This window comes from Bubalus bubalis, chromosome 20, assembly GCF_019923935.1.
Source record: "Bubalus bubalis isolate 160015118507 breed Murrah chromosome 20, NDDB_SH_1, whole genome shotgun sequence".
NCBI classification, from domain to species: Eukaryota; Metazoa; Chordata; class Mammalia; order Artiodactyla; family Bovidae; genus Bubalus; species Bubalus bubalis.
In genome coordinates this window covers 45,699,574-45,715,302 of record NC_059176.1, presented here as the reverse complement: position 1 = coordinate 45,715,302, position 15,729 = coordinate 45,699,574, and the positions used below count along the sequence as shown (strand labels likewise).

The window sequence follows — 15,729 nt, the reverse complement described above, 5'->3', positions numbered from 1 at the left end:
GGTTTTGTTTTTTAATACACAGGTCCTAGGACCTATTTCTAACTCTAATACCTATTTCTATCATCTGATTTTCCTCTTGTTCTTGTCTCATGGTAAGACTAGTAATGTTTTATTGAATTATTGGCATAATCTATAAAAATTTGTATACTCTCTGGTTGGTGTCATCTTCCTCTAGGATGTTTTTTTAAGCTCCTTGGAGGCAGTTGAAACAGCAAAAAATTTCATTATTCAAGTTAGGGTTGAATTAATTAAGACTGGGTTTCAGTCTTTGTAATATCTAGTCTATTTAGGATTAGATTTCCCTTTCTCCTAGGGTATAGCCCTTCAAGGATACAAACTATCACCTGAAGTGTTTACCATAGCTTTGAACTCCAATTTTTATATTCTAGGACTATGAAACTGCCAGTAAATCTGGTCAGTTTCTCAGCCTCTTAGAAGCTGGTTTCTGCTTGACTTCTCTGCCTCTTACTGCTTAAAAACTGGTAAATGCCTGGATAAAAAATATGACTCAGATAAAGTCATTTTCTGCATATCACTGCCTTCAGGGATCTGGCAGTCTCAAGTTCTAAGTCCATGATTATTTTTTACTTCTCAGTTTCTGGTTCCCAGGCTCCCCTGGTGGCTCAGCTGGTTAAGAATCTACCTGCAATGCCAGAGACCTGGGTTTGATCCCTGGGTTGGAAAGATCCCCCAGAGTAGGGAAAGGCTACCTACTCCAGTGTTCTTGCCTGGAGTATTTCATGAACTGTATAGTCCATAGGGTTGCAAAGAGCTGGACACGACTGAGTAACTTTCACTTCTGGTTCCCAATTACCCATCATTAGGCTCCTAATATCTGTGATAGTTTATTACATCCAAAGCATGGTCCAAAGTGAAGTGAGACAAATAAGGACAAAAAAGTAGATTTTTATAAACCTACATGAATTCAATTTAAAGGCAAGTATTCTAATCTAAGATTATGTCTACTTTTTAATGCTTAAATGCAAAAATTTTGATTGTAATTCTTTCTTGAAAAGCCTGTGATGGTGGACCATAGTTGAATTTTTGGTTTGTTTTTATTTTTGCCTTTATTTGACCAAATAAAATATTGACAACCTGTTTCAGTTCCAACTATGCTTTTTCTTTTTGGACAGTTTCCTAGTATTTGAAATCCAAAAATCTGAGATTCTTTTCCACAGTCTACTAATCTACCTCCTTCTTCAACACTGGCCCTTTCTGCTTTCTCCCTTATCTACTGTTTTTCAGGAATAAAAGCCTCTTTTCATTTCCTGCTCCAGCAACTTTACATATGCTGGCTCCAGTATCTGGATTTTATGGCCCATTAGTTATGACCATGGAGAAGGAAATGGCAACCCACTCCAGTGTTCTTGCCTGGAGAATCCCAGGGACGGGGGAGCCTGATGGGCTGCCATCTATGGGGTTGCACACGACTGAAGCAACTTAGCAGCAGCAGCAGCAGCAGTTATGACCAACCTAAATAACATATTCAAAAGCAGAGACATTACTTTGCCAACAAAGGTCCATCTAGTCAAGGCTATGGTTTTTCCTTTGGTCATGTATGGATGTGAGAGTTGGACTGTGAAGAAGGCTGAGCACCGAAGAATTGATGCTTTTGAACTGTGGTGTTGGAGAAGACTCTTGAGAGTCCCTTGGACTGCAAGGAGATCCAACCAGTCCATTCTGAAGGAGATCAGCCCTGGGATTTCTTTGGAAGGAATGATGCTGAAGCTGAAACTCCAGTACTTTGGCCACCTCATGCGAAGAGTTGACTCATTGGAAAAGACTCTGATGCTGGAGGGGATTGGGGGCAGGAGGAGAAAGGGAGGACAGAGGATGAGATGGCTGGATGGCATCACTGACTCGATGGATGTGAGTCTGAGTGAACTCCAGGAGTTGGTGATGGACAGGGAGGCCTGGCGTGCTGCGATTCATGGGGTTGCAAAGAGTCGGACACGACTGAGCGACTGAACTGAACTGAACCCTCCACCTTCATATAATTCACTTCCTCTAAGCAGTCGGGTCTCAAAAAGAGACTCTCAGTACAGAGGACTTCCCTGTGTTGGCATTACCTACCCCCTTGACAAAATGTTAATTTCATATAATTTGATTACATACTTGTCTATTGTTTGTCTCTCTAGATTATAAGAACCATGAGGGCACGTTCTGTGCTAGTTTATTTTTTTAACTTATTCATTTAGCTGTGTTGGGTCTTAGTTGCGGCCTACAGGATCTTCATTGCACCATGCGGGATCTTTTGTTGCAATGCACAGACTCTCTAGTTGTGGAACTGGCTTTCCGGAGAGAGACCCAGTAGTTGTGGCATGCAGACTTAGTTGCTCCATGGCATATGGGATCTTAGTTCCCCGACCAGGGATTGAACCCACATCCCCCACTCTGCAAGGTGGACTCAACCACTAGACCACCAGGGAAGTCCCTCTGTGTTAGTTTAATTCACAATTGTTAAACTGCTTGCCCACACCAAGGTATAAAAAACATTTTGGAGCTGGAGACTTGGGTTGTATAAGGATTTCTGAAGATTTCTTTGAGAAATCTATGCTGGGAGCCTAATCCTCAGTCTGCTGTAACAGAAAGAGAAGAAACAAGGGCTTCGACCTGCTAACCCCCAGTCAAGAGGAAGAAATTTTGGGAATACCAGCTGAAGAGTTCAATAGGTGTCCCTTGCAGATGGTTGGTATCTAATTCACACTTGAGATACATAAGGGCTGAGAGCTCAGCTGCAGTGGACTGTGTAAGCAGAGAAAGTGTTGCTGTATTGGCTCCTAGAACTGGGAAGTTTCTTTAGCAAAGTTGACAGGAGGGTTTCCAATGAACCAGATGTGGGCTGCATGCAAGACAGTCAGTGTGAGTTGTCTTAGGAACAAACATACCAAGACAGCTGCTGAGGGGTGAGTATATATAAATAGGGAGAGGTTGGGACATGTCTAGGTGTCCTAGAATAGGAAAGAGCAGCATTACCAAGTTAGAGGATTGCGAATACCACATCTCAAGTGAACTGCACAAAAAGAATCCCAAGGGATTGGGTGGGGGTGCGGGGGAGGAGGAGATAACGTCTCAGAGAAATCCATCAAAGTGCTCACAGTAGATAAAAAGTAGCTTTAAATACCTCCTAACCAGATAGCATCAATACCTGCTCCCTAAATTAATGGCAGGAGCTTCCCAGGTGACTCAGTGGTAAAGAATCTTTCTGCCTATGCAGGAGATGAGGGTCAATAATTGGGCTGGGAAGATGCCCTGAAGGGAATGGCAACCCACTCCAGTATTCTTGCCTGGGAAATCCCAGGACAGAGGAGCCTGGCGGGCTACAGTCCATGGGGTCGCAGAGTCAGACACGACCAAGCAACTGAGCGCACACACACACACAAAGTCATGGCAGCACTCTACTCCTCCTCCTTCTCCTCTACTCTTGCCAAAATCTTTTTTTCTGAGTATGTACAGAGAAGGCAGAAAAAGCTGAAGAGTTTCCCTTCCTAACTTGAAGCTCTTCCAGTAGCAGCCAACCACAGTTAGGACAGAGAAGACACAAATTCACACTGAGATAGACCACTTGGAAAAAATCATATTCTAAGCAAAATAAAAGCACTTTTTAAATACAGTAATAAGCATGGAAGCATCTTGGTTGTATGACAACAAGATGAAAATGCCCATTCATGGTCCTTAATATATTCCTCTAATTCTTTTGAACAAATACAAGTACATACTATTTTTATTTTCTAATTTTACCTTTATCTCTTTTGCCAGTGGATAAGTGGAATTTATGGTGTTTAACTGATCCTTGATTTGAATAAGGACCATTTATACCAGTGATTCAAATGGAACCTTGATTAAAATTTTGAGGTTAAGTAGTCTCATCCCCTTTATTCTTCCTAGTTATTGCCTTGGCATTTATCACAGGATATATTTTTTATGGGGGCAGGGAATGAGGGATGATGCCAAGGAAATATAAAATGCTCTAATATATGGGGTTTGGCTTTTATATTCAGTTTTTGGTGATTGGGGAGGTACACACCACTTTTAAAAAGTAAAAGACAAACACAAATAAACCCCACTCTTTTCCTATCTGAAAGTGAAAGTGTCAGTCACTTCCAATTCTTTGGGACCCCACAGACAGTAGCCTGCCAGGCTCCTCTGTCCATGGAATTCTTCAGGCAGGAATACTGGAGCTGGTTGCCATTTCCTATTTTATTTTATTTTATTTTATTTTATTTTATTTTTTTCTTAGGCAGGATACATTATTGTTATATAATCCTAAGGAATGTGGAGAAAGAAAAAAAGTTTGTCCTTTCTTCCTCCTAAACTTTACATAATTGTATTAGTTTTGCCAAATATCAAAATGAACCCGCATGCCTGTTGCCATTTCCTATTCCAGGGCATCTTTCTGACCCAGGGATCGAACCCAAGTCTCCTGCATTGCAGGCAGATTCTTTACCATCTGAGCCACCAGGGAAGCCACTAAATATTTAGACATTGCAGATGTTATACCACCAGCACAGTACTTCCTAAAGCCATGAAGCCAAGTTGTCTTCCCAACACCACCCATCCAAAGGGGCTGACGTCCCACAGAGAAGAGCAGATAAAGCTGCCACTTACCTGCCAGTCAAACATCTCCGCAGAGAATATGAGGCTCCTCCCCCGCAAGTCCTGGAGCAGTCACTCCAGTCTCCCCAGGCGTCCCAGTTGCTATCTTTCTCTTCATCTGAACGAGTGTTTCTTGAGGTCTGGAAAATGGAAAGCACAATAAATTATAGACAAAATGCTAGAGATACCCAAAGGCTTTCCTAGTTTTTGCAGACTCTTAATCTAAGCTGTTCACAAGCACTAAAGTTGCCTGAAAGTGTTTGCTTCAGAATGGTTACATTAAACACACACAATAGTTAGGGTTTTAAAAAAATATTTATTTATTTACTTGGCTGCACTGGGTCTTAACTGCTGCTACACGGGATCTTCGATCTTCACTGGGGCATGTGGACTCTTAGTTGTGGCATGCAGGACCTAGTTCCCTGACTGGGGATTGAGCTGGGGTTCACTGCATTGGGAGCACAGAGTCTTAGCCACTGGGCCACCAGGGGAGTCCCACACATAAGATAGTTTTATATGGAAACTAGAGGCACATGAATACCTTTCCACTTATGAGGGTTTTATCCAGATGGCTTCCTAGCTCAGTTTTAAATGTGATATTTTATCATTTCAACATTTAAATACATTGGCTAAATATTAAAAATAATATTTATTATTATTAATTTGTTTTATAACTTACATAGCAGGGTCCTACCTTGTACCTAAGGCATTCTCACCTCTGTCTGTCATATAGACTGGTGCAAACTTTAAGGAAACCTTTGTGCATGGGGATTTGTGGAACCTCCTGAGAGAGGCTCCACCCCAAGAAGACAAAATAGATAAAGTTTCAGGGCCCAAGAAAATAGAGAAAGTTAAATTATGAATACAGTTGGTTTAATTTGTTTTCTGGATTTGCCACCATTGATTTATATCAATATAGTGTGTGTGTGTGTGTGTGTGTGTGTGTGTTAGTTGCTCAGTCATGTCCAACTCTTTACAACCCCATGGACTGTAGCCCACCAGGCTCCTTTGTCCATGGGATTCTCCAGGCAAGAATATTGGAATGAGTTGCCATTTCCTCCTCTAGGGGATCTCTCTGACCCAGGGATCGAACCTAGGTCTTCTGCATTCAGGCAGATTCTTTACTATCTGAGCCACCAGGGAAGCCCTTATATCAAGATACGTTAGAGAAAAGAGAACTGGGAGAGTTTAAAAATTTTTAAATATATAGATGGATATAGGCTCAATGGTAAGCAATCCATCTGCCAATGCAGGAGATGTAAGAGACATGGGTTCAGTCCCTTGGTCAGGAAGATACCCTGGAGAAGGAAACGGCAACCCACTCCAGTATTCTTGCCTGGGAAATCCCATGGACACGGGCACCAGGTGGGCTACAGCCCATGGGGTTGCAAAGAGTCAGATACAACTGAGTGACTGAGCATACATACACACAGAAATGATGTGTATTACTTAAATAAAATTACGAAACTTTACAAAGAGGACTAACGCAGAGTCAAAGAAATGGAGAAACATACCATAGTCCTAAATAGCTGGACTCAATACTGCAAAATGTTAATTCTCTCCAAATTCATCTATAAATTTATAACAACTCCAATCAAAATCTCAAAAGGGGGTTTTCTGGACCTTAACAAATGATTCTAAAGTTCAACCAGTGGAGTAAATGTCTACAAGAGCCAAGAAAAAACTGTAAAAGATGGGAAATTAGAAGGATATTGCCTCAATTAAAAGAGTATAGAACTGGCATAGCAATAAGCATTCATATCTATTAAGTTTTCTTAAAAAGCCCAGAAACTGACCCAAGTATAAGAACATAGTATAGAACCACAAGCCAGTGTGATGAATGGTTTAAAAGAAAACCATAGGTAACTTCTTCACAAGATACACCAAAATTAATTCAGATATATTCCAGAAATCAATATTTTAAATGTGGAAACCATAAAATAGTAAAAAAGTTATAGACCAAAAGTCACACAGACTTGATGTAACAAAGATTGTCCTAGATACATCAACCAAGGTAGAAATCCTAAAGGAAAAGACTAACATTTAATTATGTTAAAATGGAAACACACATAGCATTTTCTATCTCACCTATAGATAAAGGGATACGTATGTGAATATCCAGGTTTCCTAGGTGGCTCAGTGGTAAAGAATTCGCCTGCGTATCCAGGAGACATAAGAGACGCAGGTTCGATCCCTGGCTTAGAAATATCCCCCTGGAGTAGGAAATGGCAACTCACTCCAACAGTCTTGCCTGGCAAATCCCATAGACAGAGCCTGGCAGGCTACAGTCCATGCAGTTGCAAAGAGTCAGACATGACTTAGTGACTAAACACCACCAACAAATGTGAATATCCACATGAAAATGCAGCAATAAAAGCACAAGCATATGGGCTGGAAGAAAACCACCAAGATGCCTCTAAGGAGGGAAGGAACAAGACAAGGAGTGAAGGCTATTGGGGAAACACACAAAAGGAATACCAATGGAACATTTTATTCTCCTCCCTCTCCCCATAAAAGATCTGACACAAACATGACAAAACATTCAATTTGATGAAACCAGGTGGTACTAGAATGGATGTTAGTTTTCTCTGAACTTCTGTGGATTTGACATTTCTTTTTAAAAATTGGGGGTTAAAAGGCAATCATTGAACATCCATAGAAGTTTGGAGAAAACAAACACCCATTCTAGTACCACCTGGCTTCATCAAATTGAATGTTTTGTCATGTTTGTGTCAGATCTTTTATGGGAGGGGTGCCCAGAGAAAAGAGTCAGAGATTAATTAAAATGTTAGCAGCCGCTACCTCTAGGTGGAAGGATGCTGAGCAATTTTACTTCTTTTTTATTTGTGTCTCTGCATTTTGTAAAGTTCTTTTGTAAAGCCAACACTTTAATATTTTAATCGAAAACAAGCAAGCAAACAAACAAACCACATCCTGTTGACATACAGAAAAGCTGAAGTCAGCCAGGACTTCATAGGTGAGTCCTATGTTAGAGGCCAGGAGAGTTTATGCAGGAAACCCTGACATCTAATAAACTGTAGCAAGAGACTCCACTAGATATTACACAGATTTCCTTAAGCCTTTAGGCCAAGTTACCTCATCCAACCAAAAAATAAATAAAAAATTAAGAGCAGGATCTGCAGAAAGGACCTTCAAATGTGAAATGAAGAAATAATGACTCCTAGCAAGGAGGAGGTTTTCCAATAATTTTTACCCACGTCTCACTGGTCAGTCGGTTTCCTGGCTTCTTACCAAGTCACCTATTTATAGCACAGTAAGCAGCCCTACTAGAGGCAATATTTCAGCAAAAGTCAAGTGAAAGGAAAGAATAAATATCTGGCAACTGATCAAGTCTGTCATCGGGGATAAGGGCTAATTAAACCCATATTATTTACTGCTCTAATTAGACCACTGTTCAGTTCAATTTTCTACACCAAATGTCACCACACAGAACTGTGTCCTGTCTATAATGTAATATAAAATAAAGTTTTAATTCATAAAAAATACAATAAGCAGTTTAATACATTCATCTGGGCTTTTAGGTTGGTGAGTTCAAATCATTTTAGGTAAACATTTAAAATATACACAGCTGAAATTGATTTTTCATTTTGTCACTTGATATACTGATAGGTTGAATGTGAAAAGTTGAAAAACATCATCATATATATTTTAAAGTGAAAGTTGAGAGTTCATTGCAATATTGTTTTAATTTGTTTTTATTCCCACTGTCCCATCTGTTCAGTTTAGAGTTTCTTTCCATAACTTCTCCACCTATACTTACCAAAAAAAAGTATCTTGATTCTAAAATAACTAAAGTAGGCAAGTTATAAAGGCAGGTCTTTGGTTTCTCTGATTGAATCAATAAGACTTTTTTTTTTTTCTCCTAAGAAAACAGAAAATGACATCTCAAAGGGGTCCTCGAGTTTTTCTCCTCTCTCTGGCCATGAAGACAGTTAGATTTTGCTTTGAAATGCCACTGCTGTTTCCTACCAGCCAATCTTCCTGCCCATCTCATCTATCTTCTTTTCCCAAGAGTAGCAATGACATCCCCATTTTATACCTACTTTTCATCTCTTCCATTTGATGCCAACAGCATGATGATAATGATGATAACACAAACATTTAGAAAAACAAAACCTCTTTTGGAGCTGAACAAAGTGCCACAGGGTCATTTCTGAACATTTACATTTGTGTGTATTCTTCCTTATAGTGAAAGAGTACTTGCTTCCCTGGAACTTTTAGCCTTCTAGAGCAGTGGATGGTGAGTCTCCATCCTCTGCTACAGAAGAACTCTTCTTGAGATTTCTCAAACCAGCTGGTATCCTCAATTGTCCCAGCTGTCTCGGGAATGTTTCTCTCTGTGCACTCTGCTGTCTCCACATTTTTTATTTTAAAATGTAGCATCCAGAATATAACATTGCTATCTGAGAACAATACAGACCACACAGTGTCCCTATTCTCCAGGTTTCTTTTGATGAAATCTAAGTTTCCATCTCCCTTTATTCCCTCCCTTTCCCTTCCTCCCTTCCTTCCTCCTTCCCTCCCTTCCTTTCTTTCCCCTTTCTTCCTACCTTTTCCAGTCACATCATTTATTGGATCTCATTATGGAGGCAGTATTGCATAATGGTTAAAAGTTGTATGACTCTGGTTAAGAGTCATAGCCTTCTTAGCCTTTCTAAAACTCATTGAAAAATAGAGATAACTTTACTCCAACAGTATTTAAATAAATATCATCTATATAGACTGTATCACACAGCATCTCAGTAAAGGTAATAAGTGACTGTCTCAATATCTCTCTCACTCAATGTCACTTAGTTGTGTCCTATTCTTTGTGACCCCAAGGACTGTAGTCCGCCAGGCTCCTCTGTCCATGGGATTCTCCAGGCAAGAGTACTGGAGTGGGTAGCCATTCCCTTTTCCAGGGGATCTTCCGGACCCAGGGATCGAACTTGGGTCTCCCGCATTGCAGACAGATTCTTTACTGTCTGAACCACCAGGGAAGCCAGAATGTCTCAATAAGTATAAGCTAGCTATTGTTCTTCAAAATAATGTCTTTTTTTCTCCAAACAATGACAGGAGAGCCAGCTCTCTCCCATCTTAACTTAAGCAAGACTTAACTTTAATCGCTACTGAATTTCCTCTTGTTGGTTTTGGCCCAGAATACCAGCCTGCTGAGATCTGTTTGAACCCTGATCCTGTCACCCCATCGACAAGTCACTCTGCTCAGCTTTGCAGTTTCCATGCTCCACCCAAGTCTCTGATAAACATGCTAGACACAGCTCCCTCATCTTACAGAATTCCACATGCACATTTCTGCTTTTTTACAATAGTAAGCAGACCCTAATGCCAAGTAAGCAGCCAACTAATCAGACGTGGAATCTGTGAACACAGTTTAACATTACAATAAAAATATGAAACAAAAACCAATCACCATCATCAAGCATTAGGAGGCAGAAAGATTGGTGGGGAGGGAAAAGCCAGCTGTCAAGAGGAATTGAATCAGAGATGCTGGGGTGGGGTCTGTATTCTTGGGCTGCATGTTGGTGGTGAGTCTCCTGAGAGAAGAGATATTTAGCAGCCCCACTTTGGTCAGCTCCAGCTCTGAAATCTAGTGACAATAAAGTATGTTTGACTGATATTAGTTCCATATTTGACCTAAGAGTCACCCTGAAGAGGCAACTTCTGATTGTAAGTTGGGTACCACTATCCCCCATTTCTTATTCTCAGACATCCCCATGAGCTGTCTGAAAAGTGATTAATTAAATTCCTTGTTATTAACATTTTATAAGGTAAGTTGTTATCTGAATCCTTTGTTGTTGTTGTTCAGTCACTAAGTTGTGTCTGACTCTTTGAGACCCCATGGAATGCAGCATGCCAGGCTTCCCTGTCTTTCACTGTCTCCCTGAGCTTGCTCAAGTTCATGTCCATTGAGCCAATGATGCCATATGCTAACCATCTCATCCTCTGCCACCCTTTTCTCCTCTTGCCTACAATCTTTCCCAGCATCAGGGTCTTTTCAAATGAGTCAGCTCTTTACATCAGGTGGCCAAAGTATTGGAGTTTCAGTTTCAGCATCAGTCCTTCCAATGAATATTCAGGGTTGATTTTCTTTAGGATTGATTGGTTTGATCTCTTCGCTGTCCAAGGGTCTCTCAAGAGTCATCTTCTCCAGCAACAGAATCTGAAATATCAATTCTTTGGCACTCAGCCTCTTTATGGACCAACTCTCATATCCACACATGAACCCTATCCATAGACTTTATCCCTAAGTCTGAGTCAACCAACATCATGTCACTCAGCGACCCTGTTCTGGGCCAGACTCTGAAATGTGCACAAAGAAAAAGCTGAAGAATCTGGTCCTGCACAAAGCAGCTACCATGTTTGTACAGAGTGAGCATCCTTGTCATAGTTGGTGTTGCCATTTTAATTACTAAGTTGTGTCCACCTCTTTGCAACCCCATGGACTGTAGCACGCCAGGCTCCTCTGTCCATGGGATTCTCCAGGCAAGAATACTAGGGTGGGTTGCCATTTTCTTTTCCAGGGGATCTTCCCTGGTCAGGAACTGAACCCATGTCTCCCACATTCGCAGGTGGATTCTTTACCACCGAGTCACCAGGGAGGTCCATCCTTGCCAATACTTTTCCTATATTGCTTCTAACATTCTCAACAAACCCTTGAGGTGGATATTACCAATCCTCATTTTATAGATGTACAACTGCAGCTTCCAGAACCATATGCTCAAAATGTGGGGGAGCCCATGCAGAACTCCTTCCTGCCTGACCCAGATGAAGCCTGCTTCTGTTCCCAGATGCTCCTTGCCTGCCCTTCTGGACCAGGAATCCAATCAAAAGCAGCAGCAACTTATCACCACTCCCAGTCGGCATTTCACATCTTGGATCAAACAGATCTGCTGCTGCGATGCACTTGACCACAACATTCCTTCCATATCTCAATGAAGTCTTTTTGCTTTCCTCCCCCTCTCTATGTTGTAAGCCTATTAAAAAAACAGAGACATCACTTTGCAGACAAAGGTCCATATAGTCAAAGCTATGGTTTTTCTAGTAGTCCTGTATGGATGTGAGAGTTGGACCATAAAAAAGGCTGAGTGTCGAAGAATTAATGCTTTCAAATTGTGGTGCTGGAGAAGACTCTTGAGAGTCCCTTGGACTGCAAGAAAATCAGACCAGCCAACCTAAAGGAAATCAACCCTGAATATTCATTGGAAGGACTGATGCTGAAGCTGAAGCTCCAATACTTTGGCCACCTGATGCGAAGAACTGACTCACTAGAAAAGGTCCTGATGCTGGGAAAAATTGAAAGCAAAAGAAGAGGGTGACAGAGGATGAGATGGTTAGATGGCATCACTGACTTGATGGACATGAATCTGAGCAAACTGCAGGACATAGTGAAGGACAGGGAATCCTGGTGTGCTGCAGTCCACGGGGTCACAACTTAGCGACTGAACAACAACAACATGTTGCAAGCAGAGCCCCACTTACGTTTTTCCAAAATATTTGACTTTATCTAAATTATTCCATGAGGAAAGCCTGCCTTCTTTAACTTTTTATTTTGTATTGGAGTATAGCTGATTAACAATGTTGTGATAATTTAAGGTGGACAGCGAAGGGACTCAGCTATACATATACATGTATCCATTCTCCCCTGAACTCCCCTCCCATCCAGGCTGCCACATAACACTGAGCAGAGTTCCCTGTGCTATAGAGTAGGTCCTTGCTGGTTATCCATTTTAAATACAGCAGTGTGTACATGTCCATCCCAAATGCCCTAATGATCCTTTCCCCCCATTCCTCCCCCCGGCAACCATAAGTTTGTTCTCTGTGAGTCTCTTTCTGTTTTAAAGTTCATTTGTAGCATTTCTTAGGAATATTCTTGACCAATGTTCACGGCCAAGATGCATTGGTTAATTCTCGCATATGAACATATACAAAGGGCTTGCAATGTTCAAGGTTCAGTGAGGATGAGAATCAGGTCCTCAAGACAGTGAGGAGCAGGTGAGAGAACCTAAAGGATCAGAATCAGCCCTCAGTCACTGAGAGCCATAGACACAAGGGACCACAGCAAGTAGATGCTGAAACAGAAACAATTTCCACCTTCATTACTTTCCAGTTTGTTGTTCAGTCACTCAGTCATGTCTGAGTCTTTGCAGCCCCGTGGAATGTAACCTGCCAGGCTCCTCTGTCCATGGAATTTCCCAGGCAAGAATACTGCAGTGGGTTGCCATTTCCTTCTCCAGGGAATACACTAATTCTGCTGGGAGCACTGGGCTAACCCTCGAATGTCCCCATCAACTTCTCCCATGTAGTGGGATTGCAAGTGTGTTCTTATTTTTGACTCAAATCTGTTTTCTAATTGTAATGGAATTACAACACTTTCTATTTTCTTCCTTTTGCTCATTTATATCTCCCAGTTTTATACAATGAACATGTATACTTTATGCAATAAAACACCCAATAAAAGTTATTCTTCTTAAGGGGGAATAAAAACACTAAAGGGCAACCTGTGAAAACACATCCAGAGAGGCAACATATTGTGCTGTTTGGTTAAAATGATCAAGCTTCAAGATCTTTTAGGAAATCCTATTTTCCTAAGTAAAGTTTTACCTAGGGAATATTCTGGAAGAAAAATTTTTTTAAATATATTGTTTATCCATTATATAATAGGACCAGTTAAAGCCAAGAATATTGTAGGAATAAGTGTGCTTACAATCTCATAAAGGCTTGAGGACTTCTTGCCTTCCTTGCATCCCCATGCATAAATCAAATAAAAAAACATTTCCCTGACAAGTTCTTAAATCTGTGACTTATAATGAACAGTACAGTTCAACTAGTCTTATAAAAACGTTCGTAATTAAACACAGATTTCACGTATAAGGTCACTTATTGCAAATGCTACATTAACAACTCCATATTAAAAACAACTCAAAATAGGTTCCACTGGGATACAACTGCCCAGGCATCAAGTAAATGTTCATTCCAGTGTTACCACAAAGGTTATTTTAGGAGATGACAAATGGCTCAGATTTTTCTTAACAGTAAATACAGTCTTCCAGGTCAACACTACCTTAAGATCTTTAACAACAATTTCTTAATATGAATTGGGTAAATGACATATAATGTCACTCAAGCTGTCACAGTGATCCAATAATTCAGTTCAGCTAGAATACCTAAAATACCAACATATGGAAAGCTGTACGCTAGGCATATGCCTCTGTTTTCTCGGTACATTCTACACTCCACTGGGAGGTACATATATCCACAGGTCATTACCATGATGGTCACTGACCACTAGGATTTGGTCCCCCCTTTCCTAACCAACGTGTTACCTATTATTTTGTTGTTGTTCTTCAGTTGCCAAGTTGTGTCTGACTCTTTGCTACCCCATAGACTAGCTCTCCAGGCTCCTCTGTCCATGGGATTTTCCAGGCAAGAATACTGGAATGGATTGCAATCTCCTTCTCCAGGGGATCTTCCCAATTCAGGGATCAAACTCATGTCTCCTGCATTGGTAGGTGGATTCTTTACCACTGCGCCACCAGGGAAGCCCACCTACCTTCTGAAAACTGAAAACCCTTCACTGATTCCTCGGAACACCTGTTCTGTACCTCCAGACTCTCTATGACCTGCTCTTTCTCATCCTTCAGCTCTAGTTCCTGCAGATCAGACTTATACCACATCCCATATTCCAAGCACACCGTATTTCCCATGATTGCCCAAACACATTCGTCAAGTCCTGCTTACTTTTGCAAACCCCCCCAAAAAACACCAAGACACTCCTCTTGGAGCAGCTCTATTTGCAGGTGGCCAGTGAGTGAAGATCTAGGACCAGCCAGTCCTCTTTCCCTAAAGCTGAGGTGGTCAGTATAGTTCGGGAGAGCTTCTGAGCAAGCCTCTTGCTTCTGGATTTTTCCTGCCATCCCATCACTACCTAGGAGGCTAGCCCCAGGTCTGGGATTCCTCACTTCACTGAGTCTCCTTCCCTAGTTATCCAGGCACAGACCGACCTGGTTATGTACTCCAGTCACTGTCACTCTCAACTTCCTGGTATAGAGGTTGATGCAGCCTATTGCTCCAGTCAATCCTAAAGGAAATCAACCCTGAATATTCATTGGAAGGAACTATGCTGAAGCTGAAGCTCCAACACTTTGGCCACCTGATGCAAAGAGCTGACTCACTGGAAAAGACCCTGATCCTGGGAGAGATGGAGGGCAAGAGAAGTGGGCGACAGAGGATGAGAAGGTTGGATGGCATCATTGACTCAATGGACATGAGTTTGAGCAAACTCTTGAGACAGTTAAGGACAGAGAAGGACAGGGAAGCCTGGCATGCTGTAGTCCATGGGGTCGAAAAGAGTAGGACACGATGGAGCGACTGAACAACAACAATTATTCTAGTAAAAGAAAAAAACCTCCAAAAAATGCCATGCTGCTGCTTCTGCTGCTAAGTCGCTTCAGTCGTGTCCGACTCTGTGCGACCCCATAGACGGCAGCCCACCTGGCTCCTCCGTCCCTGGGATTCTCCAGGCAAGAATACTGGAGTGGGTTGCCATTTCCTTCTCCAACGCATGAAAGTGAAAGTGAAGTCACTCAGTCGTGTCCGACTCCTAGGGACCCCATGGACTGCAGCCTACCAGGCTCTTCCGTCCATGGGATTTTCCAGGCAAGAGTACCGGAGTGGGGTGCCATTGCCTTCTCCAAAAATGCCATGAAGAGGTCCAAAATCATGGCAACCATAGCTTCTCTCTGTCAGGATGAAGGAAAACCAACTAAACACTTTCAGACTTCTGAGAGTTGAGGCAGGCCTTTCATATACAGCAACTTAGTCCAGCATGTTAGGTGGGAGAACTAGGTCCCAGCGGGACAGAGGGCCGATTCAAATGGGGATAATTTGAGGAGTGATTTATTTTTTATACATATTTTATTTTTAAAACTGATTTATTTGGCTGCCTGGTCTTAGTTGCAGCATGTGGGATCTAGTTCCCTGTTGTTTTGTTGTTCAGTTGCTAAGCTGTGTCCAACTCTTTGTGACCCCTTAGACTGTGGCCTGCCAGGATCCTCTGTCCATGGGATTTCCCAGGCAAGAATACTGGAGCAGGTTGCCATTCCCTTCTCCAGG

At 41.7% G+C, this 15,729-nt stretch overlaps 1 protein-coding gene across 12 annotated transcripts in view; it reads right to left on the bottom strand.

Moving 5' to 3' along the window:
- Positions 1–15,729, bottom strand: part of ADAMTSL3 (ADAMTS like 3) — a 379,251-nt gene that overhangs the window by 247,885 nt on the left and 115,637 nt on the right. For all 12 annotated transcript variants that reach the window (XM_045163811.1, XM_045163808.1, XM_045163813.1 and 9 more), the window contains exon 4: positions 4,609–4,736. In XM_045163811.1, coding sequence (XP_045019746.1) covers positions 4,609–4,736 — 128 coding nt within the window. The remainder of the gene's footprint in view (positions 1–4,608; positions 4,737–15,729) is intronic.